The 23140-nt window shown below is 45.3% G+C and overlaps 1 protein-coding gene across 2 annotated transcripts in view; it reads right to left on the reverse strand.

Annotated features, from left to right (window-relative positions):
• The window catches only part of LOC120044980 (serine/threonine-protein phosphatase 2B catalytic subunit gamma isoform-like), a 32238-nt gene extending 18966 nt beyond the window's left edge, over positions 1-13272 (reverse strand). Inside the window, exons 1-11 of one of the 2 annotated variants that reach the window (XM_038989768.1) lie at positions 12838-13272; positions 12672-12742; positions 2752-2949; positions 2553-2677; positions 2150-2261; positions 1755-1900; positions 1355-1572; positions 1086-1180; positions 845-970; positions 654-731; positions 65-149 (exon numbers count right to left, since the gene is read on the reverse strand). In XM_038989768.1, coding sequence (XP_038845696.1) covers positions 65-149; positions 654-731; positions 845-970; positions 1086-1180; positions 1355-1572; positions 1755-1900; positions 2150-2261; positions 2553-2677; positions 2752-2949; positions 12672-12732 — 1244 coding nt within the window. In that variant the 5' untranslated portion in view covers positions 12733-12742; positions 12838-13272. Of the gene's footprint in view, positions 1-64; positions 150-653; positions 732-844; positions 971-1085; positions 1181-1354; positions 1573-1754; positions 1901-2149; positions 2262-2552; positions 2678-2751; positions 2950-12671 lie in introns of both variants that reach the window. The other variant, XM_038989770.1, reaches the window with a different exon arrangement.
• Positions 13273-23140: the final 9868 nt, after the last annotated feature.

Raw genomic sequence — 23140 nt, forward strand, 5'->3', positions numbered from 1 at the left:
CCTTTACAGAGGTTGATTACATCTAATCAATGAAAACAGAGAGTCAAACACGCGTGTACTGTACCTGAGCACAGAAAAGACACGGGCCATCTTCCCGATTGCTCGGATCTTATTCCTGATTACCTCCTTCCTCACAGCAGAAGTTCCAGCTGAGAGGGAGAGAAAGAGCAAGAGAGAAAGGTAGAGGGAGAGAAAATGAGAAAGAGAGAGAGGGAAGGAGGATAGAGAGAAAGAAGGTAGGAGAGAGGGAGGAAGAAGGGGGAGGTAAGGGACTTGTGAAACATTACACACACCGTCCGTGTTCGAGAGCAACCAAAACCGTGACGTATCATGGGTAAATTGATTTTTAGATCAGTCAACTGATCGACTTTAAAATCTGCTGCAATGTTGAACGCGCCCACACACACAGCTCAGCTGATACTCAGCTGCCATGTGGCAACAATAGAGGCGTTGATAAATATCTGTTGTTGGATCCGTTAGGGGTGTGAACTCTATCACCTCTCTTCACGTCTATTTTTGCTACACTGCACTTCAGTCAAAAACAACTTCACTTCCTTAAAGGTTTCATTTCCTCTTTGAAGAAACACGTTGCTACTATATCATAATTTTCATACATGGAAAGTCAATATGAAAGAGTTAAGTGTGTGTCTTACCCTCGCAGGTGTCGTCTCCTTCAGACATAAGCTCGTCGTCAGAGCAGATGTTGAGCACGTTAACCAGCATCTCTGTCACTGTAGCAACATACACACACACACATTATCTCACACAGAGGTCAGTTTTGCAAAGGTAACAAGAAGCCCAAAGTTACTATACACACCGTTATAACACACACATATACACTCACCCTTCTCTCCTACGAAGGGCAGAGACCAGGTGAAGACGTCCATGAAGTTGGGCAGCCAGTAGGGGTGGGGGGAGCAGTTGAACTGCCTGATGTTCATCACGTTGTTCTCATACTTCAGCACCGCCGCTACAAGAACACACACACATGATCTACCCTGTGTTGCCATGGTTTCTACCTTGTTGTCATGGTTTCTAACCTATTGTCATGGTTTTAAATTTGGGTAACCTTTGTGTTTGTTTACCTTTGTTGTTGTACACGTCCAGGTAATTCGGAGCAGAGAATATCGTGATCAGAGAAGGAAAACCCGTCGTCTGGCTTTTCCTGTACATTCTATACCTGAAATACACAGTTTATATCACAAAACAGTATCATACTACTACTTCTATTATTATTATTATTAATGACTTAATATAATACTCACCCAGTGTCCTGGGCTTCATGTGCTCTTAAAACAGTATCATACTACTACTTCTATTATTATTATTATTAATGACTTAATATAATACTCACCCAGCGTCCTGGGCTTCATGTGCTCGTATTACTGACAGCAGATTATTGTTCATCAGAAAGTCACATACTGCTGGGTAACTGTAGAAGTAGGAGCAGCCTCGAACAGAGTTATGAGCAAAGTGTTCCTGCGTCTTCTCAGAGCCATAGTCTTCTCCAGGGTCCGACCACAGCAGGTCACACATGGGTCCGAACGCAGGGGGCTCCTTAAACCGGTCCAGCTGGTCAACACAGAGTTAAACACAGTTCATCTACAGGGTTAAACAGTTTAATAACGCCGGATGCTCCTTATACCAGTCAAAACATTGTTAATAACATTGTCAGCTTAACCAGTTAAAATGATTAACATAGAGTTAGAGAGTTAATCCAAAGCAGGTCAGGGGTTAGAGGTCAGGTGTCATACCTTGCGTATGTCGTCCAGGCAGGTGATTTCGGGGCTCAGGCCTCCGTGGACACACAGGAACTGCTGGTTGAGGAGCGCAGCCAGGGGAAGGCAGTCAAACGCCTCCATACACGCATCATACACACGCTCAGAGTACTTTATCTTACCTAGAACACAACAGAGTGGACATTATTATTACCATAAGACACCCACCCACAGACAGGCACAGAAACCTGCACCCAAACACACACAGGCACAGAAACCTGCACCCACCCACAGACAGGCACAGAAACCTGCACCCAAACACACACAAGCACAGAAACCTGCACCCACCCACACACAGGCACAGAAACCTGCACCCACCCACACACCCACCCACCCACAGACACGCACACTAAATACACAGGACCACTCACACTCCTGTTTAAAGGTGAAGTACTCTGTGAGATGCCGGCACTCATGGTTTCCTCTGAGTAGGAACAGAGTGGTGGGGTGGTTGATCTTCAGAGTCCACAGGAACAACACACACTGAAGAGAAAGAGAGAGGGAGTTCCATCTCATGTTGCTAACACTAGCTACGATCACGACAGCTAGGATGAAGGCCAATAGATATGTAATGATATCATTAGAATACACTGGCTTAATTAGAATCTAAGAGGGACACAAAACCCAATTGTGTGTGGGGTGGGGTTCGACGACAACTGGGTACTGTGCAGCTGACTATTTAAAGATGTGCTCCTAAGCCCTGCAACTCAAGACCGGGTTACAGGCCACGGCTCTAAATGTTAGATGAAACAGCAGATGTAGAAACACACTGACCTCGATGCTGAAGTATCCTCGATCAACATAGTCCCCCAGGAATAGGTAGCGGGTGCTGCTGGGCGAGCCGCCCACCTCAAACAGCTTCATCAGGTCAAAGAACTGGCCATGGACATCCCCACACACTGCAACACACACACACGAGTTAGAGGTCCGTCTGGCGGAGAATGTTTGGGGTTAGTAACAGGTCAGAGGTTACCTGTTATAGGTGCTTCCACCTCCAGCATGCATTTCTCTTGTCGCAGGATGTTGGCTCCATCAGTGATGATGCGAAGAGCTGCTTCCTCCTCCAGACGGCCCTCCTTAACAAGATGGGTCTTGAGCACCTCAACACTGGGCTTCCCGTCTACATACAGGTCCTTTACCGTCAGCTTGGAGCCAGGGGGGTAGGGCACCGCTACAACGCAATACAACATTATTATAAAGAATATACACTACCAACACTAATTAACTAATGAATCTATCAAACACCAGGACAAACCCTCTAGCAGCTCTATTGGTTCATTAAAACCCAGGACACACCCTCTAGCAGCTCTATTGGTTCATTAAAACCCAGGACACACCCTCTAGCATCTCTATTGGTTTATTAAAACCCAGGACACACCCTCTAGCAGCTCTATTGGTTCATTAAAACCCAGGACACACCCTCTAGCAGCTCTATTGGTTCATTAAAACCCAGGACACACCCTCTAGCAGCTCTACTGGTTCATTAAAACCCAGGACACACCCTCTAATGTATCTATTGGTCTATTGAACCCTGGACACACCCTCTAATGTATCTATTGGTCTATTGAACCCTGGACACACCCTCTGGAGGTCTCAGGGTGCCAATCCTTCCACATTAAAATGTGGTGGCTCTAGTCTAGAGATAGACAGTGTGTGTGTGTTGCATGGTTGAGTGACTGGGTCAAAATACAGCGTCATATTTGCAAGAGGACTGGCAGGAATCAGGAAGATCAGATTTGACTGGCAAAAAAAAAATTGTATCGGTCTCCCTCCCTCTGGGCTATATTAAGTCCTAGTCACATGAAGTCTACCATTCATTCATTCATCAGAACCCACTATTTTATGTTAGCGTCAGTGTGGTGCCAGGTATTGCATCCATAATTCCCTCTGAAAATAGCTAAAATACACTATATTTCCAAAAGTATGCGGACACCTGCTCGTCGAACATCTCATTTCAAAATCATGGGCATTAATATGGAGTTGTTCCCCCTTTTGCTGCTATAAAAGCATCCACTTTCTGGGAAGGCTTTCCACTAGATGTTGGAACATTGCTGCAGGGACTTGCTTCCATTCAGCCACAAGAGCATTAATGAGGTCGGGCACTGATGTTGGGGGATTAGGGCTCGCAGTCAGCGTTCCAATTCAAGTTTCCAGTTTTAATGTCACATGCACATGTAACAGTATAACTTTAGTACGTCCCCTCGCCCCGACACGGGCGCGAACCAGGGACCCTCTGCACACATCAACAACGGTCGCCCACGAAGCATCGTTACCCATCGCTCCACAAAGGCCACGGCTTTTGTGGAGCGATGGGTAACGACGCTTCGTGGGTGTCAGTTGTTGATGTGTGCAGAGGGTCCCTGGTTCGCGCCCGTGTCGGGGCGAGGGGACGCCGTAAAGTTATACTGTTACATTGATGCTGTTGACCCGGATCACTGGTTGCTGCGGAAAAGGAGGAGGTTGAAAGGGGGGTGAGTGTAACGGATGTGAAATGGCTAGCTAGTTAGCGGGTACGCGCTACTAGCGTTTCAATCAGTTACGTCACTTGCTCTGAAACCTAGAAGTAGTGTTGCACCTTGCTCTGCAAGGGCTGCGGCTTTTGTGGAGCGATGGGTAACGACGCTTCGTGGGTGACTGTTGTTGATGTGTGCAGAGGGTCCCTGGTTCGCGCCCGTGTCGGGGCGAGGGGACGGTTTAAAGTTATACTGTTACATTGGGGTCGCCCACGAAGCATCGTTACCCATCGCTCCACAAAGGCCGCGGCCCTTGCAGAGCAAGGGGCAACACTACATCTAGGTTTCAGAGCAAGTGACGTAACTGATTGAAACGCTACTAGCGCGTACCCGCTAACTAGCTAGCCATTTCACATCCGTTACACACAAGTAAAGTGAAATTATTTTCTTGCAAACTTAAAACCTAACAATGCAATAATCAATAACAATGTATTACTAGAAAATACACGTGAAATAAGAATAAGAAATATGAAATACACAAAGTATGTAAGCATACTATACACAGGATTTTTTTTTTTTTTAATGTCAGATCCAATACCATATTTCCATGTGCAGGAGTGATGGAGGTAGACATGTATAGGGGTAAGGGAGCTAGGCAACAGGATCTAAGATAGAGTAGCAGTAGCTTGCATATGAGAGTGTGTGTTGGAGTAACAGTATGTGTGTATAGGGCCCTGTGAGTGTGCATAGAGAGAGTGCAAAGGTTGAAATAAAAGGTCAATAAAGATACAAGGTAAACTCAGATAGTCCATGTAGCTATTTTGTTAGCTATTTATCAGTCGCATTGTTTGGGAATAGAAGCTGTTCAAGAGCCTGTTGGTGTAAGACTTGATACACCGGTACCTCTTGCCATGCGGCAGAAGAGAAAATAGTCTATGGCTTGGGTGGTTGGAGTCTGACGATTTTTCGGGGCTTCTTTTCACACCGCCTGATATAGAGGTCCTGGATGGCAGTGATGTACTGGGATGTCCGCACAACCCTCTGTAGCTCCATGCGATCAAGGGCGGTGCTATTGCCATAGCAAGCAGTGATACAGCCAGTCAAGATGCTCTGAATGGTACAGCTGTAGAACCTTTTGAAGATTTGAGGGCCCATGCCACATTTTTTCAACCTCCTGAGGGGGAAGGGGCAATGCGGCGCCTTTTTCACAACTGTGCGTGTGTGTTTGGACCATTTGAAGTCTTTAGTGATTTGGACATTGAGGAACTTGAAGCTGTCTACCTGCTCCACTGCCGCCCCGTCGATGTGGATGGGGGCGTGCTCACCCCCCCCCCCCCCCCCCCCCCCGTTTCCTGTAGTCCACGATCAGCTCCTTGGTCTTGCTGACGTTGAGGGAGAGGTTGTTGCTCCGTCAGCACACTGCCAAGCCACTGGCCTCCTCCCTGTTCGATGACTCATCGTCACTGGTGATCACCACCGTTGTGTTGTCAGCGAACTTGATAATTGTGTTGGAGTCATGCGTGGCCACACGGTTGTGGGTGAACAGGGAGTACAGGAGGGGACTAAGCACACAACCCTGTGGGGCCACTGTGTTAAGGGTCAGGAAGTCCAGGATCCAGTTGCAAAGGGAGGTGTACAGACTCAGAGTCCTACGCTTGGTGACGAGCTTGGAGGGGACAATGTTGTTGAATGCTGAGCTGTAGTCACTGAACAGCATTCTCACATTAGGTATTCCTCTTAAAACTACATGGAGAGCAATTGAGATTGCGTTGTCTATGGATCTGTTGGGGAGCTATGCAAATTGGAGTGGGTCTAGGGTGTCTGTGATGGTGGAGTTAATGTGTGCCATAACCAGCCTCTCAAAGTACTTCATGATTACAGAAGTGAGCTCTACAGGGCGGTAGTAATTGTGGCATGAAGCCTTAGAGTTCTTGGGGACAGGGAAGGTTGTGGTCACCATAAAACGTGGGGATTACAGACTGGGACAAGGAGAGGTTGAAAATGATCGTGAATATGCCTGCAAGCTGTTCTGCGCATGCTCTGAGAACGAGCCCTGGAATACCGTCGGGGCACGCTGCCTTGTGAGTGTTGACCTGATTCATCCCAAAGGTGTTCAATGGGGTTGAGGCCAGGGATCTGTACAGACCAGTCAAATTCTTCCACACCGATCTTGACAAACCATTTTTGTATGGACCTTGCTTAGTGCACGGGGGCATTGTCATGCTGGAACAGGAAAGGGCCTTCCCCAAACTGTTGCCATAAAGTTGGAAGCACAGAATTGTCTAGAATATCATTGTATGCTGTAGTGTTAAAATTTCCCTTCACTGGAACTAAAGGGCCTAGCCCGAACCATGAAAAACAGCCCCAGACCATTATTCCTCCTCAACCACCAAACTTTAACGCTGGCACTATGCATTCGGGCAGGTAGTGTTCTACTGGCATCTGCCAAACCCAGATTAGTCCGTTGGACTGCCAGATGGTGAAGCGTGATTCATCACTCCAGAGAATGCGTTTCCACTGCTCCAGAGTCCAATGGCGGCGAGCTTTACATCACTCCAGCCGACACTTGGCATTGTGCATGGTGATCTTAGGCTTGCGTGTGGCTGCTTGGCCATGGAAACCCATTTCATGAAGCTCCCAACGAACAGTTCATGTGCTGATGTTGCTTCCAGAGGCAGTTTGGAACTCGGTATTGAGTATTGCAACCAAGGAGACAATTTTTATGGGCTTCAGCACTCGGCGGTCCCATTCTGTGGCCTAGCACTTCGTGGCTGAGCCGTTGTTGCTCCTAGATGTGTCCACTTCTCAATAACAGCATTTACAGTTGAACCGGGGCAGCTCTAGCAGGGCAGAAATTTTACTAACTGACTTGTTGGAAAGGTGGCATCCTATGAGGGTGCCACATTGAATGTCACAGAGCTCTTCAGTAAGGCCATTCTACTGCCAATGTTTGTCTATGGAGATTGCATGGCGGTGTGCTTGATTTTATACACCTGTCAGCAACGGGTGTGGCTGAATTAGCCAAATCCACTCATTTGAAGGGGTGTCCACATACTTTTGTATATATAGTGTATTTCTTCCCTCCATCTCTCTACCTCTATCCAACCCTCTGCCCAGTTAGTGTAACATTTCAACACAGAAGCAGGTCACACAGACAGACTGAGCCAATCATGTCACACTAAAGGTTCATCTTATCTAACCCATACGCCACATACATACTACACACACTAATCCCGGGCAGAGCTCCTGTATACGCTAGGGCCCAGGGCAGAGCTCCTGTATACGATCGGGCCTAGGGCAGAGCTCCTGTATACGCTAGGGCCCAGGGCAGAGCTCCTGTATACGCTAGGGCCCAGGGCAGAGCTCCTGTATACGATCGGGCCTAGGGCAGAGCTCCTGTATACGCTAGGGCCCAGGGCAGAGCTCCTGTATACGCTAGGGCCTAGGGCAGAGCTCCTGTATACGCTAGGGCCCAGGGCAGAGCTCCTGTATACGCTAGGGCCCAGGGAAGAGCTCCTGTATACGATCGGGCCCAGGGCAGAGCTCCTGTATACGATCGGGCCCAGGGCAGAGCTCCTGTATACACTAGGGCCCAGGTCAGAGCTCCTGTATACGCTAGGGCCCAGGGCAGAGCTCCTGTATACGATCGGGCCTAGGGCAAAAAAAGGGCCCATATCCATACATGTATGAAGACAGTATCATTACACAGGCAGAGCGATGCAGCTGGCTGGCCTGATCAGGTTACCATCGGTAACTAAGCCAAAAGGTCAAAACTTCAACCCTCACAGAGCACTGACAACACACACGCCTCTGACAAAAACTGATTATTGATCGCAGCAAATTACACTTAACAAAAATATAAACGCAACATGTAAAGTGTTGGTCCCATGTTTCATGAGCTGAAATAAAAGATCCCAAAAATGTTCCATCTCAAATGTTGTGCACACATTTTTTTGAAGGTATCTGTGACCAACCGATGCATATCTGAATTCCCGTTCATGTGAAACCCATAGATTAGGGCCTAATGAATTGATTTCAAATGACTGATTTCCTTTTATGAACTGTAACTCTTTAATCCTTAATGGTGAATCTGCCACATTACAACAAAGAAGTTATTGCAAACAACCAACACTGTGTTTCCTCCTCGGACATCATTGCATGTGCGATTGAAGCACACAATATTTACTGGGGGAAGAAATGTTGCGACACTCCTCAGCTCGGCAACAATAACAATGGTGGTGGGGGCGGCCAGTGGCACTGTTCCCCCATACTGCGGATCCCATCTCTAAAGGCATAGGTTGCTTTCTTTTGACAAACAACGGCGTGTAACTAATCAACAATATTACCATGAGAGATGTGTTCTGCCAAAATTAATGGATTCTATTGTAATACCAATTTATCATCACCTCCATGCTGCCACTGTTTGGGTATACAGAGAAGGAGTCTCTTTTAATAAACCTGATTGGCCTAAAAAGCAGTTTGTTAAATGGTTGAAAGTAATAAGATGACATTTTGGCCTATTCTAATTTGATGTAGGGAATGGGATAGAAATAAGTTGTTTTTGTGACCAGTAGGCCTAACTAACTGGTTAGCGTTAATTACAAACAAAACAATTAGTGGGAAAATGTGTGAATCTTCTAGTGGTTTAGATCTGCCTAGGCAGGCTTCCACACGGACTCATTTCTCTTCAAGAGTTGGCAGAACAACATTTGGTGCAACAGGCCTAGGCCTATACAAAATTAAACAAGCACAGGCACGCTAGATCTATTGAATGTACAGTTGGCCCAGAACAGAGCAGCACAGCTGGCCCTTAAATGTACACGGAGGGATAATATCAAGAACATGCAGTCAAACTCTCCTGACTCAAAGTAGAGAGATCGACTGCATTACTACTTGTCTTTGTGACAGGTATTGACGTGTTAAAAGCACCGAACTGTCTGTTCAAACAGCTAACACAAAGCTAACACACAGCTCAGACACCCTACATACCCCACAAGACATGTCACCAGGGTTCTCTTCATAATCCCCAAGTCCAGAACAGAGGCAGGGAAACGCACAGTACTACATACAACTCTATTCCACATCAAGTAACTCAAGTTAGCAGTAAAATTCCACACACACACAAAGACAACACGGACTGTGGACACACACACTAATATTGTATTGTTGTAATATTTTACATATTATATTGGTTCATATTGTATTGTTGTAATATTTTACATATTATATTGTAAATGTGTAATGGTGGAGCAGTGTAAATTTGTACAGTGCACAATGTCTTGTCTGATGTAGACTATTGTTTTATTCGGACCCCAGGAAGAGTAGCGGCTGCTTTGACAGCATCTGATGGGGATCCCAATAAAATACTAAATGCCGGTAATGTCTACCGGTAATGTCAGCAGATGAACCTAATTTGACTTGTTACACAATTGACGTGTGTGTCATTAAATGTTTTTTTCCCCATTTCATGTTTACTATGGCAGCTAAAAGCTGAATTACAGTAACACATACAATAAACAGATTTAAATGAATAAGATACAACTAAATCTAAATGTCAGGGAGTTGAGACAAGAATGGAGGGTGACCGATCTGAGCGGAGGAGGGAGGGAAAGGGGAGTATCTTGGTCAGTGACAGCCACAGCGAGGAGAGTATCTTGTTCAGTGACAGCCACAGCGAGGGGAGTATCTTGTTCAGTGACAGCCACAGCGAGGGGAGTATCTTGTTCAGTGACAGCCACAGCGAGGGGAGTATCTTGTTCAGTGACAGCCACAGCGAGGGGAGTATCTTGTTCAGTGACAGCCACAGCGAGTGGAGTATCTTGGTCAGTGACAGCCACAGCGAGGGGAGTATCTTGTTCAGTGACAGCCACAGCGAGGGGAGTATCTTGGTCACAGTCGCAGCCACGGCGAGGGGAGTATCTTGGTCACAGTCGCAGCCACGGCGAGGGGAGTATCTTGGTCACAGTCGCAGCCACAGCGAGGGGAGTATCTTGGTCACAGTCGCAGCCACAGCGAGGGGAGTATCTTGGTCACAGTCGCAGCCACAGCGAGGGGAGTATCTTGGTCACAGTCGCAGCCACAGCGAGGGGAGTATCTTGGTCACAGTCGCAGCCACGGCGAGGGGAGTATCTTGGTCACAGTCGCAGCCACGGCGAGGGGAGTATCTTGGTCACAGTCGCAGCCACGGCGAGGGGAGTATCTTGGTCACAGTCGCAGCCACAGCGAGGGGAGTATCTTGGTCACAGTCGCAGCCACGGCGAGGGGAGTATCTTGGTCACAGTCACGGCGAGGGGAGTATCTTGGTCACAGTCACGGCGAGGGGAGTATCTTGGTCACAGTCGCAGCCACAGCGAGGGGAGTATCTTGGTCACAGTCGCAGCCACAGCGAGGGGAGTATCTTGGTCACAGTCGCAGCCACAGCGAGGGGAGTATCTTGGTCACAGTCGCAGCCACAGCGAGGGGAGTATCTTGGTCACAGTCGCAGCCACAGCGAGGGGAGTATCTTGGTCACAGTCGCAGCCACAGCGAGGGGAGTATCTTGGTCAGAGTCGCAGCCACAGCGAGGGGAGTATCTTGGTCAGAGTCGCAGCCGCAGCGAGGGGAGTATCTTGGTCACAGTCGCAGCGAGGGGAGTATCTTGGTCACAGTCGCAGCGAGGGGAGTATCTTGGTCACAGTCGCAGCCACAGCGAGGGGAGTATCTTGGTCACAGTCGCAGCCACAGCGAGGGGAGTATCTTGGTCACAGTCGCAGCCACAGCGAGGGGAGTATCTTGGTCACAGTCGCAGCCACAGCGAGGGGAGTATCTTGGTCACAGTCGCAGCCACAGCGAGGGGAGTATCTTGGTCACAGTCGCAGCCACAGCGAGAGGAGTATCTTGGTCACAGTCGCAGCCACAGCGAGGGGAGTATCTTGGTCACAGTCGCAGCCACAGCGAGGGGAGTATCTTGGTCACAGTCGCAGCCACAGCGAGGGGAGTATCTTGGTCACAGTCGCAGCCACAGCGAGGGGAGTATCTTGGTCACAGTCGCAGCCAGGGAGGTCAGTGGTCATAGAGTCAAGCTGTAGGCCTATGTATGAGTGAGTGAGTGTGTGTGTGTGTGTTTAGCCCAGTGCTGTCTGTAGGATGGTTAACCTGGCGGCATCAGAGAGGCAGGTTTGATGACCCCAGCAGCTTGATGCGCCTAACCCTCACTAACCCACTGAGCCTGTCACACACTCACACACACGTTGGGTACACAACAAAGGACATTGTCATAAAGAACAAGGTCATCACAGTTCTTGGAGCTCCTCAATCCTACTTGGTCCTCTTCACTCCCTGTGGAGCGTAAGGCCTTACCCTCAGTCCTGTTGTTGTTTTCATAAGATAGATCAGGGTTACAGTTAGATCAGGCAACATACAGTAAGCCTACCTGCTACCATTCATAAATACCTGCTACAGTGTAGACAGAGCAGTAGCTATGCACTGTTAGGCTTGCCATTTACACGCTGTACAAGTCCATTACAAATTTCAAATAGAAGCTGATATTTAGAAAGCAAATGTTGTAAGTTGGTAGCAATACCCCCCACAACCCAATAGGCCACCCAGGTTGTAAATCAAAAGACCTGCTCCATGCCACTCAATCCACTGACAGTCATTCCAGCATATGCCGCAGGAGCCCTGGGTGTGTGTGTATGCTGTCGTATAACCCACCAGTGCACACACACACACACATCAAAAGAGGTTGATGGCATCATGGGGAGGACAGGCTCGTGGTAATGGCTGGAGCGGAATTGGTGGAATGGTATCAAATACATTAAACATATGGCTTCCATGTGTTTGATGCCATTACATTTGTTCCCTTCCAGACATTATTATGAGCCGTCCTCCCCTCAGCAGCCTCCACTGACACACACACACACACTCTCTTTCCCACCTCACTGGTCTACTGAGCCAGACACACATCAAACAGACAGACAAGACACTTGAGAACACACACATGCTTATTTCAGTTCAGTCAGTTTGGCAGTCAGATAAAACTAAAAATATAATCTAGGTAGGAGTCTCAAAAACATCTGACTATCTAGCTAGTTTGTTACAACAAGATTGATGGCAAAATCTAAGTTATTTGAGGTAAAATATTTATTAGCTTGCTATTATACTTTATTCTCTCACGACGTGTCATCCGAGTGCTGCAGACTAGCAACCTAACTAGCGAAGCTAGCTTGTAAATTAACAAACCATCCCACTTGTTCCAAGCAAGCCAAATACGATGAGCACCTGAACGATCTAAGTAGCTAGCTAACGTTAGTTGGCACGAAGCATCTTGTCCGTATTGGTGCATCTACAGCCAACCAAGCTAGTTAGCTTGATCGCTAGCTAGCTGTTTTCATCGCGAATTAGCTGCTAGCTAACTTCCTGCAACCACTTGCTGAATTAAGAGATACGATTGCATAGCTACCTTTAATGGGCCGATCGGTGGTGGACAGTTTGGTTGGTGTTTGGTCTTTCATCACCGACATCTCGGCGTATCTGCCCCAGGAGGAAACAGTTAGCTAATAGTGTGAATTCCAAGGCGTAGCTAGCAGGCTAGCTAGTGAAATGAACTAGCCGTGCTAGCTAGCTACCTCCAACAGCACCTCTGGATCCGCAGCCGTCCTCTCCGGCAGGGGGTTAGCAGACTAGGGAAGTGCAGATCAACTGGGCAGGAACGTAATTTAGCTAGCTAGATGTGGGGAGGGAGGGGGTGAGGGGGATCACTTTAACCACTAAATGAAAGCTTTCTTCCTGCCTTGTCGAGCCTGAGGTAGCTAGTAAACCAACTGCTGTCAAATTATCTGTCAGATGAACAGACTGCTCCGGTCCAGGAAAAGGTTTCCAACCGATCTCACTGTTTTCTCAGGTTTACACACCGCAGCTCAATTCATGTCTTAATTTCATCTGTTTCTTCTTGGCTGTACCTAATCTGATCCAGGCCTCTAGGTTTGGGTTTAAATCGTGATCAAATATATCGTCCAGACTGCTGTAGGATTACTGTAGCAATCCACCACAAACGGATTTCCTACAACATGGCTGTGTCTGTCAAACGCATGGTGTTGTGGGTAGTGTAGTATTATTGTCATGCCCCGACACACCTATGGGACACACCTGTCCACAGAAACACACACACATTTTATTTCAATAGCAACAAATATACTTTCCTTGAGGTCAAGATCCTTGGTGCCTGTTTGGACATTTTGATCTGATGGTATTTTTGAATTGTTTTATTGAACCTTTATTTAACTAGGCATGTCAGTTAAGAACACATTCTTATTTACAATGACGACCTACTAAAAGGCAAAAGGACTCCTGCGGGGACGGGGGCTGGGATTAAAAATAAAAATATAGGACAAAACACACATCACAACAAGAAAGACACCACAACACTACATAAAGAGAGACCTAAGACAACAACACAGCATGGTAGCAACACAACATGACAACAACATGGTATCAACATAACATGGCAGCAGCACAACATGGAAGCAGCACAAAACATGGTACAAACATTATTGGGCACAGACAACAGCACAAAGTGCAAGAAGGTAGAGACAACAAGGTATGTATGCACTAGTTTTTATGTATAGGGATAAATGCGATCTTCAGGACTACATGTGTATTTGGATATACCGATATACCTACATATCTAACCTGCTGTGCAACCTTCCCCGCCTGTTTTCTTATGTTCTCATTCACAGACACTTCCTCCCAGAACAGTTTGTCTTTTAGTCAATATACTTTTCGAACACTAGATGTCAATAGCCACTAGTGATATACAGTAACAGTGAAATGTACATTGCCAAAAGTATGTGGACACCACTTCAAATTAGTGGTTTCGGCTATTTCAGCCTCACCTATTGCTGACAGGTGTATAAAATCGAGCACACAGCCATGCAATCTCCATAGACAAACACTGACAGTAGAATGGCCCGAACTGAAGAGCTCTGTGACTTTCAACAAATCGGTGGTGTCTGTCCTGTATCTGAGGGATGTGGGAGGGATCGGGTGACATTTGCTGCCACCTTTCCAGCAAGTCAGTTTGTCAAATGTCTGCCCTGCTAGAGCTGCCCTGGTCAGCTGTAAGTGCTATAATTGTGAAGTGGAAAGGTCTAGGAGCAACAACGACTCAACCGCAAAGTAGTAGGCCACACAAGCTCACAGAACGGGACTGCCACATAACGCGTAAAAATAGTCTGTCCTCGGTTGCAACACTCACTACCAAGATCGAAACTGCATCTGGAAGCAACATCAACATAATAGCTGTTCATCGGGAGATTCATTAAATGGGTTTCCATGGCCAAGCAACTGCACACAAGCCTAAGATCACCATGTGCAATGCCAAGAGTTGACTGGAGGGGTGTAAAGCTCGCCACCATTGGACTCTGGAGAAGTGGAAACGCATTCTCTGGAGTGATCTGGCAGTCCGATGGACTAATCTGGGTTTGGCGGATGCCAGCAGAACGCTACCTGCCCGAATGCATAGTGCCAACTTTAAAGTTTGGTGGAGGAGGAATAATGGTCTGGGGCTGATTTTCATGGTTCGGGCTAAGCCCCTTAGTTCCAGTGAAGGGAAATCTTAACACTACAACATACAATAACATTCTAGACAATTCCGTGCTTCCAACTTTATGGAAACAGTTTGGGGAAGGCCCTTTCCTGTTCCAGCATGACAATGCCCCTGTGCACAAAGCGAGTTCCATACAAAAATGGTTTGTCGAGATTGGTGTGGAAGAACTTGACTGGCCTGCACAGAGCCCTGACCTCAACCCCATCGAACAGCTTTAGTATGAATTGGAACACCAACTACGTGCCAGGCCTAATCGCCCAACATCAGTGCCCAACCTCAATAATGCTCTTGTAGCTGAATGGAAGCAAATCCCCTCAGCAATGTTCCAACATCTAGTGGAAAGCCTTCACATAAGAGTGGAGGCTGTTATAGCAGCAAAGGGGGGACCAACTCCATATTATTGCCCATGATTTTGGAATGAGATGTTCGACGAGCAGGTGTCCAAATACTTTTGACCATGTAGTGTACCTGACCCATGCAAAAACTGCTCTTCGGTGTCAGTTTAACAAATATATATACAGTACCAGTCAAAAGTTTGGACACGCCTACTCATTCAAGGGTTTTTCTTTATTTTTACTATTTTCTACATTGTAGAATAATAGTGAAGACATCAAAACTATGAAATAATACATATGGAATAATAGAGTAACCAAAAAAAGTGTTAAACAAATCAAAAAATATTTTAGATTTTAGATTCTTCAAAGTAGACACCCTTCGCCTTGATGACAGCTTTGCACATTCTTGGCATTCTCTCAACCAGATTTATGATGAATGCTTTTCCAACAGTCTTGAAGGAGAACATCCGTTCATCTAATCTGCATCTCACAAAGAAACAGCGGTTGGATCCAAAAATTGCACATTTGGACTCATCAGACCAAAGGATATATTTCACCGGTCTAATGTCCATCGCTCGTGTTTCTTGGCCCAAGCAAGTCTCTTCTTATTATTATTGGTGTCCTTGGGTAGTGGTTTCTTTGCAGCAATTCGACCATGAAGGTCTGATAATGGTGCCAGAGAAGAAGGCAGACGTTTTACATGTCCCCAACCGACTGTGTTTTTGTTCGTTTATTTGCGTTTTTTGTAACTTATTTCTTTACTTATTTTGTACATAATGTTGCCGCTGCAGTCTCTTATGACCGAAAATAACTTCTGGACATCAGGACTGCGATTATTCACCACCGACTGGCAGAATCGTTTTTTCCTTTAACGAGTCTGACGAGCCCAACGCGAAGGATATACTGCTTTCTCAGGAACAGGCCCAGATCCCTGTGATTTGCGTGAAGAGGAGGTGGAGAAAAAGGCCCCAAAGGGTGGGCTGCCTTCTGAGAATTCGTAGGCGATCGAATAAACCCCCACTGCCTTCCATTCTGCTAGCAAACGTGCAATCTTTGGAGAATAAAATAGATGACCTACGCGCAAGATTGCACTACCAACGGGACATTCAAAACTGTAATATCTTATGCTTAACAGAGATGTGGCTGAAAGACGACACTATCAACATACAGCTGGCTGGTTATATGCTGTACCGGCAGGATAGAAAAGCCATGTCTGGTAAGACAAGGGGCGGCGGGCTATGTAAATAACAGCTGGTGCACGATAATATAAGGAAGTCTCGAGCTATCGCTCGCCTGAGGTAGAGTATGTCATGATAAGCTGTAGACCTCATTATCTACCTAGAAAGTTTTCAGCTGTTTACATACCACCACAGTCAGAGGCTGGCACTAAGACAGCATTGAATGAGCTGTATTCCACCATCAGCAAACAAGAACACGCTCACCCAGAGGTGGCGCTCCTAGTAGCCTGGTGCTTTAATGCAGGGAAACTTAAATCCGTTTGACCAAATTTCTATGTGCAACCAGAGGGAAAAAAACTCTGGACCACCTGTACTCCACACACAGAGGCGCATACAAAGCTCTCCCTCGCCCTCCATTTGGCAAATCTGACCATTATTCTATCTTCCTGATTGACTGCATGACCAGGCATGACTCCAACAATGACACAGCAGTGGTAGGCCTGATCATTGACACTTGACTGCCTACAGGGAGGAGGTCAGAGACCTGGCCGTGTGGTGGCAGGACAACAACCTCTCCCTCAACATGTTCAAGACAAAGGAGATGATTGTGGACTACAGGAAAAAGAGGACCGTGAACGCCCCCATTCTCATCGACGTGGCTGCAGTGTAGCAGGTTGAGAGCTTCCTCGGTGAGTTCCGTGGTGTCCACATCATCAACAAACTAACATGGTTCAAGCACACCAAGACAGTCATGAAGAGGGAACAACAAAACCTATTCCCTTTCAGGAGACTGAAAAGATTTGGCATGGGTCCTCAGAACCAGCCCAGTACATCACTGGGGCCAAGTTCCCTGCCATCCAGGACCTCTAGGTCAGAGGAATGCCCTAAAAATTGTCAAAGACTCCAGCCACCCTAGTCATAGACTGTTCTCTCTGCTACCGCACGGCAAGTGGTACCGGAGCGCCAAGTCTAGGTCCAAGAGGCATCTAAACAGCTTTTACCCACAAGCCATAAGACTCCTGAACACCTAATCAAATGGCTCCCCCTCTTTTACACCGCTGCTACTCTCAGTTGTTATCATCTATGCATAGTCACTTTAATAACTCTACCCAAATGTACATATTACCTCAACTAACCGGTGCCCCTGCACATTGACTCTGTACCGGTATCCCCTGTATATAGTCTTGCTATTGTTATTTTACTGCTGCTCTTTAATTACTTGTTACTTTTATTTATTATACGTATTTTTTAATAAATGTTTTAAACTGCATTGTTGGTTAGGGGCTCGTAAGTAAGCATTTCACTGTAAGGTGTACACATGTTGTTTTTGGCGCATGTGACTAGCTGAATCCAGGTGAAAGCTATGATCCTTTATATATTAATGTTACTTGTTAAATCCACTTCAATCAGTGTAGATGAAGGGGAGGAGACAGGTTAATGAAGGATTCTTAAGCCTTGAGACAATTGAGACATGTATTGTGTATGTGTGCCATTCATATGGTGAATGGACAAGTGTTGTCGTGGAAATTTTTACACAGGGACACTCAAAGTCAATCTTAAATGAATCATTGTTTATTGTCAGCGCACTGGAGAGCTTCCAACCAACTCAATGCACCATAGTACACGTGTCAATCAGGAGCTCTGCTGGGGCAGTCACAGCAGTTGTCTTATATACGGCTATACACAGACAAGTTCTATTTGCATGATTTAGCATAATTCATTAATCATTACCGTTTTGTTTCATTCATGTGACAGACCAATACTGGTTCATAACATGTGACGGACCAATATCTCATGAGGCTTCTTCTCTCAAAGCCGAAACCTTGAAACTGAGATATCTTTCGTTCGTTTTCAAAACAATGTCTGGGCATACTGCCAAATTGCAGCTACTGATAGTGAGGATTTGTACAGTCAGCCACTTGCATGAACACATAAATTGGTTTATAGAACAGCACATGAATAGAACACAGAAATTAGTTAGAAGAAAAGCACAAACATAAAAATTCCATTACAGTGCCTTTGAACGGGGTATGGTAGTAGGTGCCAGACGCATCGGTTTGAGTGTGTCAAGAACTGGGTTTTTCATGCTCAACAGTTTCCTGTGTGTATCAATAATGGTCCACCACCCAAAGAACATCCAGCCAATTGACACAACTGTGAGAAGCACTGGAGTCAACATGGTCCAGTATCCCTGTGGAACGCTTTCGACACCTTGTAGAGTCTATGCCCTGAGAAGTTGAGGCTGTTCTGAGGGCAAAAGGGGTTGCAACTCAATATTAATAAGGTATATTGGGTGGATGTTGAACTCAATAGGGTATATTGGGTGGATGTTGAATTGTATATTTGATTAGACATGTTGTTTGACTTTGTTTCAATGTTGATAGTAAAATGGTATGTTTGAATAAACGTTGTTGTTTCAATGTCGTTCCATCAACCTAAATAAAGAGGTATATTGAAATAAAATGTGAAGCCACAGTCCATTGATTCCTGCCTGAACAGTGACTCCTACTGGTATATGAGATGTAATGCATTTCAGTGAAAACTAGTCTACCATCTAGCGCCCGGTTTCCCAAAAGCATCTTACGTCTAAGTTAACAACCTGGTAGTCAGGTTAAGTCATTCTATTTAAGTTGGATTTTTACCCTAATTTCAGTGTTTACAGAGCTTGTTTAAATTAAATGAAAACAGTACTGGTTGATGACTTTTAGCTAATCCAAATGTATTTTCCATGTAAATCACAATAGGTAGACAAATGATGTTGAAACAACATTGATTCAACCAGTGTGTGCCCAGTGGCTGTCAGCCTGTTTTGGTGGGATTGGACCATTGGCCTTCATCATGCACTAAATTAGTTAATATTTACAGCAACTATGACTGGACTTAATTGACCATTAGCCATTCAGTCATCAGTCTCAATATAGTTTTTTTAATGGTTGACATTATACTGACAAGGCATGTCTACGCTTGTAGAATCACAAAACATGTGTTTGTTCTAACAGGGAATTTCCATTACAACGGTGCGCACACTATCCCTACCTCAGCGGCACCAACATGCCCCCTTTTGTCATCATTCAACAAGCTTGGGTCCGGGAAGAAACTCTCCTAAACGCTGATGATTGGTTCAGTGAAACACAGGGGCAGTGTCCCAGGAGATGTACAGTATCCACTTTGTAGTGCTGATATTTTATTTGTCTGTATCTCGTTTATTCTAACTGTTACTTGATACTCAGCTGTTTGTGTTGTGTTGTAAGATCCCCAAGGCAACACCACTGACTTTATGTGTTCCAGATATAAAGGACTATGTAATCTGTGAAATAAAATAAGTATGGTATCAAAATATATCAGCCTCATTTAAATTAATGATTTTGTTATGCTATACATTTGTGTATGTGTGTCTGTATCATAATCTAGAACCACCAAGCATCAACAGCATTACCCTGTGGCCTAATATTGTGTTGATCTTAACGTCTTCAAGTTCCTCAGTGTACACATCACTAAGGAATTAACATGTTCCACACACACCCCTCTACACAGCCATGTTATTTTTAATCATTATTGTTATTCACTGTGTATTTATTTCTTGTTTCACTATTTCTATTTTATATTTAACTCTGCATTGTAGCATTTAATTTTATTTAACTAGGCAAGTCAGTTAAGAACAAATTCTTATTTGCAATGACTGCCTACACCGGCCAAACCCAGACAACGCTGGGCCAATTGTGCACCGCCCTATGGGACTACCAATCACGGACGGTTGTAATACAGCCTAGAATCAAACCAGGGTGTCTGTAGTGACGCCTCAAGCACTGAGATGCAGTGCCTTAGACTGCTGCGCCACTCTGGAGCCCAAAGTAAGCATTACACTCTTAGTCTACACCTGCTGTTTATGAAACATGTGACAAAGAAAATTTGATTTGATTTGAACATGTCAGTAGTTGTTTGTTCTGATTTCATTCTTGATTAGATGTACTCCAGATTTCAACCCACAGACCAAATAAAACAAGGCAATAAGTGTAATTTTGTAAAGGCATGAATGCTATGGCAAGACGCATCATTCACTCAAGTTTCCTCAAAATCGGGCTAGTGCTGTCAGATATTTGTGTGACTAAAGGCTCTGCATGGTCAGTCTGAAGTCTACATTGGCCGTGCAGCATTTACGGTGATACGGCCTTTGCAGAAGTCAGGGCATTCATGCTTCTTGCGCTTTATGGAGCAGCGTAGAGCTGTTGAGCAGAGCGTTGAAGGACGTTGTCAAGGAAGTGAGTTTGTGTTTATACAGGACCTCCTGCCCCCACCTACAGTCAACCAATCATGCCAATGCGGAACTATATGGAGCCCTCTGCATTGTTACTAAATTTGGGAGGTGCACGGCGATTCAGTACGCAGCTCAATTTGGCCTCTGCATTCCTCTGTGTCACATCCTCCATATGGAGTGTCACGCCCTGACCATAGAGAGCCCTTGTTTCTCTATGGTGTAGTAGGTCAGGGCGTGACTAGGGGGTATTCTAGTTTATAATTTCTATGTTGTGTTCGAGTTTATATTTTCTATGTTGGTGTTGTTGTATGATTCCCAATTAGAGGCAGCTGATAATCGTTGTCTCTAATTGGGGATCATATTTAAGTAGCTATTTTTCCCACCTGTGCTTGTGGGATATTGTTTTGTGTTTGTGCCTGTGCACCACGTAGTCACGTTTCGTTGTTCGTTTATTGATTTATTGTTTTTGCTTTAAGTTTCACTTTTGAAATATATGTGGAACTCAACCTCCGCTGCGCCTTGGTCCCGTTCTTACGACAACCGTGACATGGAGCCTCCGACCACATTTTCAGATCAAGCACAAATTGGCTTTAATTTGGCTTTAATGTAGGAACGAACAGATGGAGACAGATCCACAGTCCCCTCTCCGATTTCATTGTGGGGGACAACAAAATGGAGGAGAATATTGTGGTGTGCTTACTACATTACTATACTGAGTATCACATTGGATGCAACAGTCAGGCTGGGCAAGATTAAACTTGTTAGACAATCTTTCAAGATCTAATTGCTCAACCATCCATAATTCAAAATGACATGAGTGAGGTTTTAACTAGTAGTGAATTCAAAGATACAGGACAGCTACCTAACTTCCTTCTTTGGCTGCACTACAAATTATGATCATGTTGCCATTTTCAGGATTTGTTTTTCTTCCAGAAACTGAGTGTACTTATTTGACCATTAGTCATTCAGTCATCAGTCTCTATCACGCAACAGTTTAATTTAATTATAGTTGACAGGAAATGACAAGGTATGTCTACACTTCTATTCCATTATGTTGGCTAATGGTTGCTTGATCTTGTGGTTTAAATAATTATCTGCACTTGTTTGAGCTAGTTCAGAATCTGCAGACTGGAACCTGACTAAACAAATAGTTGAAACAAGGTTAAATAAAATCACCCCGGACATTAGTATTGTTTTAGCAAAGATTATTTCCTGCTAGTGACAGACATGTAGCAGCTTTTTCAGTTTTTGTTTCAATACAATGGATCTCTTCAACGTAGGGGGGGTGTCTAGATGATTTATTATTTTGTTTATTTAAGTTTTCCTCAGAGGAATATTTTCAGTGATGAAATGACAGACGTGTGTTACACACAGTCAGAAAGCCTATCCTATCAGGCCCAGTAATCCTCCTGCAACATTCCTAGGATTAGATAACTGCCCAGCCCTTGGTTAATTTACTGGCACTGGCTATATTAGCACCAGCCCTGGATGTCTGTCTATGGTCTCCTCTACAGTAGGCTCAGACAGGACAGGAGCTGTAATCAGAGAGAAATCTTCGATTTTGTTTATTTTTTCCATCAGAAATAAAAAAAGAGATGGAGCTACTGAGGCCTGCACTTCTTATTGTCTTTATCTCAACAGCAATCGCAAAACCAGTAAGTGGATGAACATTTTATATATCTTATATCTTTTGCCATAATTAGTAGCAGTAATGGCTATCGTTACAGTATTTTCAGGTGCTGATGTGCTTTGTCCACTCCACAGTTCGACAGGCGTGGACACCACAATGGTCCACAGTTCAACAGGCCTGGACACCACAATGGTCCACAGTTCAACAGGCCTGGACACCACAATGTTCCACAGTTCAACAGGCCTGGACACCACAATGTTCCACAGTTCAACAGGTCTGGACACCACAATGTTCCACAGTTCAACAGGCCTGGACACCACAATGTTCCACAGTTCAACAGGCCTGGACACCACAATGTTCCACGAATCCACGAGTCCTCAGAATCTGATGAATCAAGAATGACACCAGGACCAACTGCTCCAACCACAGTGAACCCTCCCACTGCTGCCATGTCAACTATCCCACCAGTGACAGAAATGTCCACGAATGGGCCAATTGTCAGTGAAACGACACCGTCACCAGGGAACGTTACTGCACGTGTCACTGAGGCCATTACAACTCCCGCTCCAGAAACTCCCCCTCCACCAACTAGAGGAGACAACTAATAATGAGAGTATTCATGAGAATACTTTATTATAATTATTCCAGAGTTTATAAATCATTGCTTTTTTTAGGTCCTACTTTTTTGTATGGACTGTTTACAGTACCTGCATGATATGAAATATCTTGGCTTTTTTTGTTTTTTTTATGCAGCAGCATTTATAGGTAATGTTATCCATAGCTTCATAATAACCCTATCAGAAGCCCTGTAATCTTTACTAGTTCAACATATGGTGGTAGTTACGGGTGTTTGGATGTCTGTGAACTAGGTGATCATAATCTGCTGGGTGTGATATAAACAATTGTGAATGTTTGATTGATTGATT

Source organism: Salvelinus namaycush, chromosome 3, assembly GCF_016432855.1.
Source record: "Salvelinus namaycush isolate Seneca chromosome 3, SaNama_1.0, whole genome shotgun sequence".
Lineage (NCBI taxonomy): Eukaryota > Metazoa > Chordata > Actinopteri > Salmoniformes > Salmonidae > Salvelinus > Salvelinus namaycush.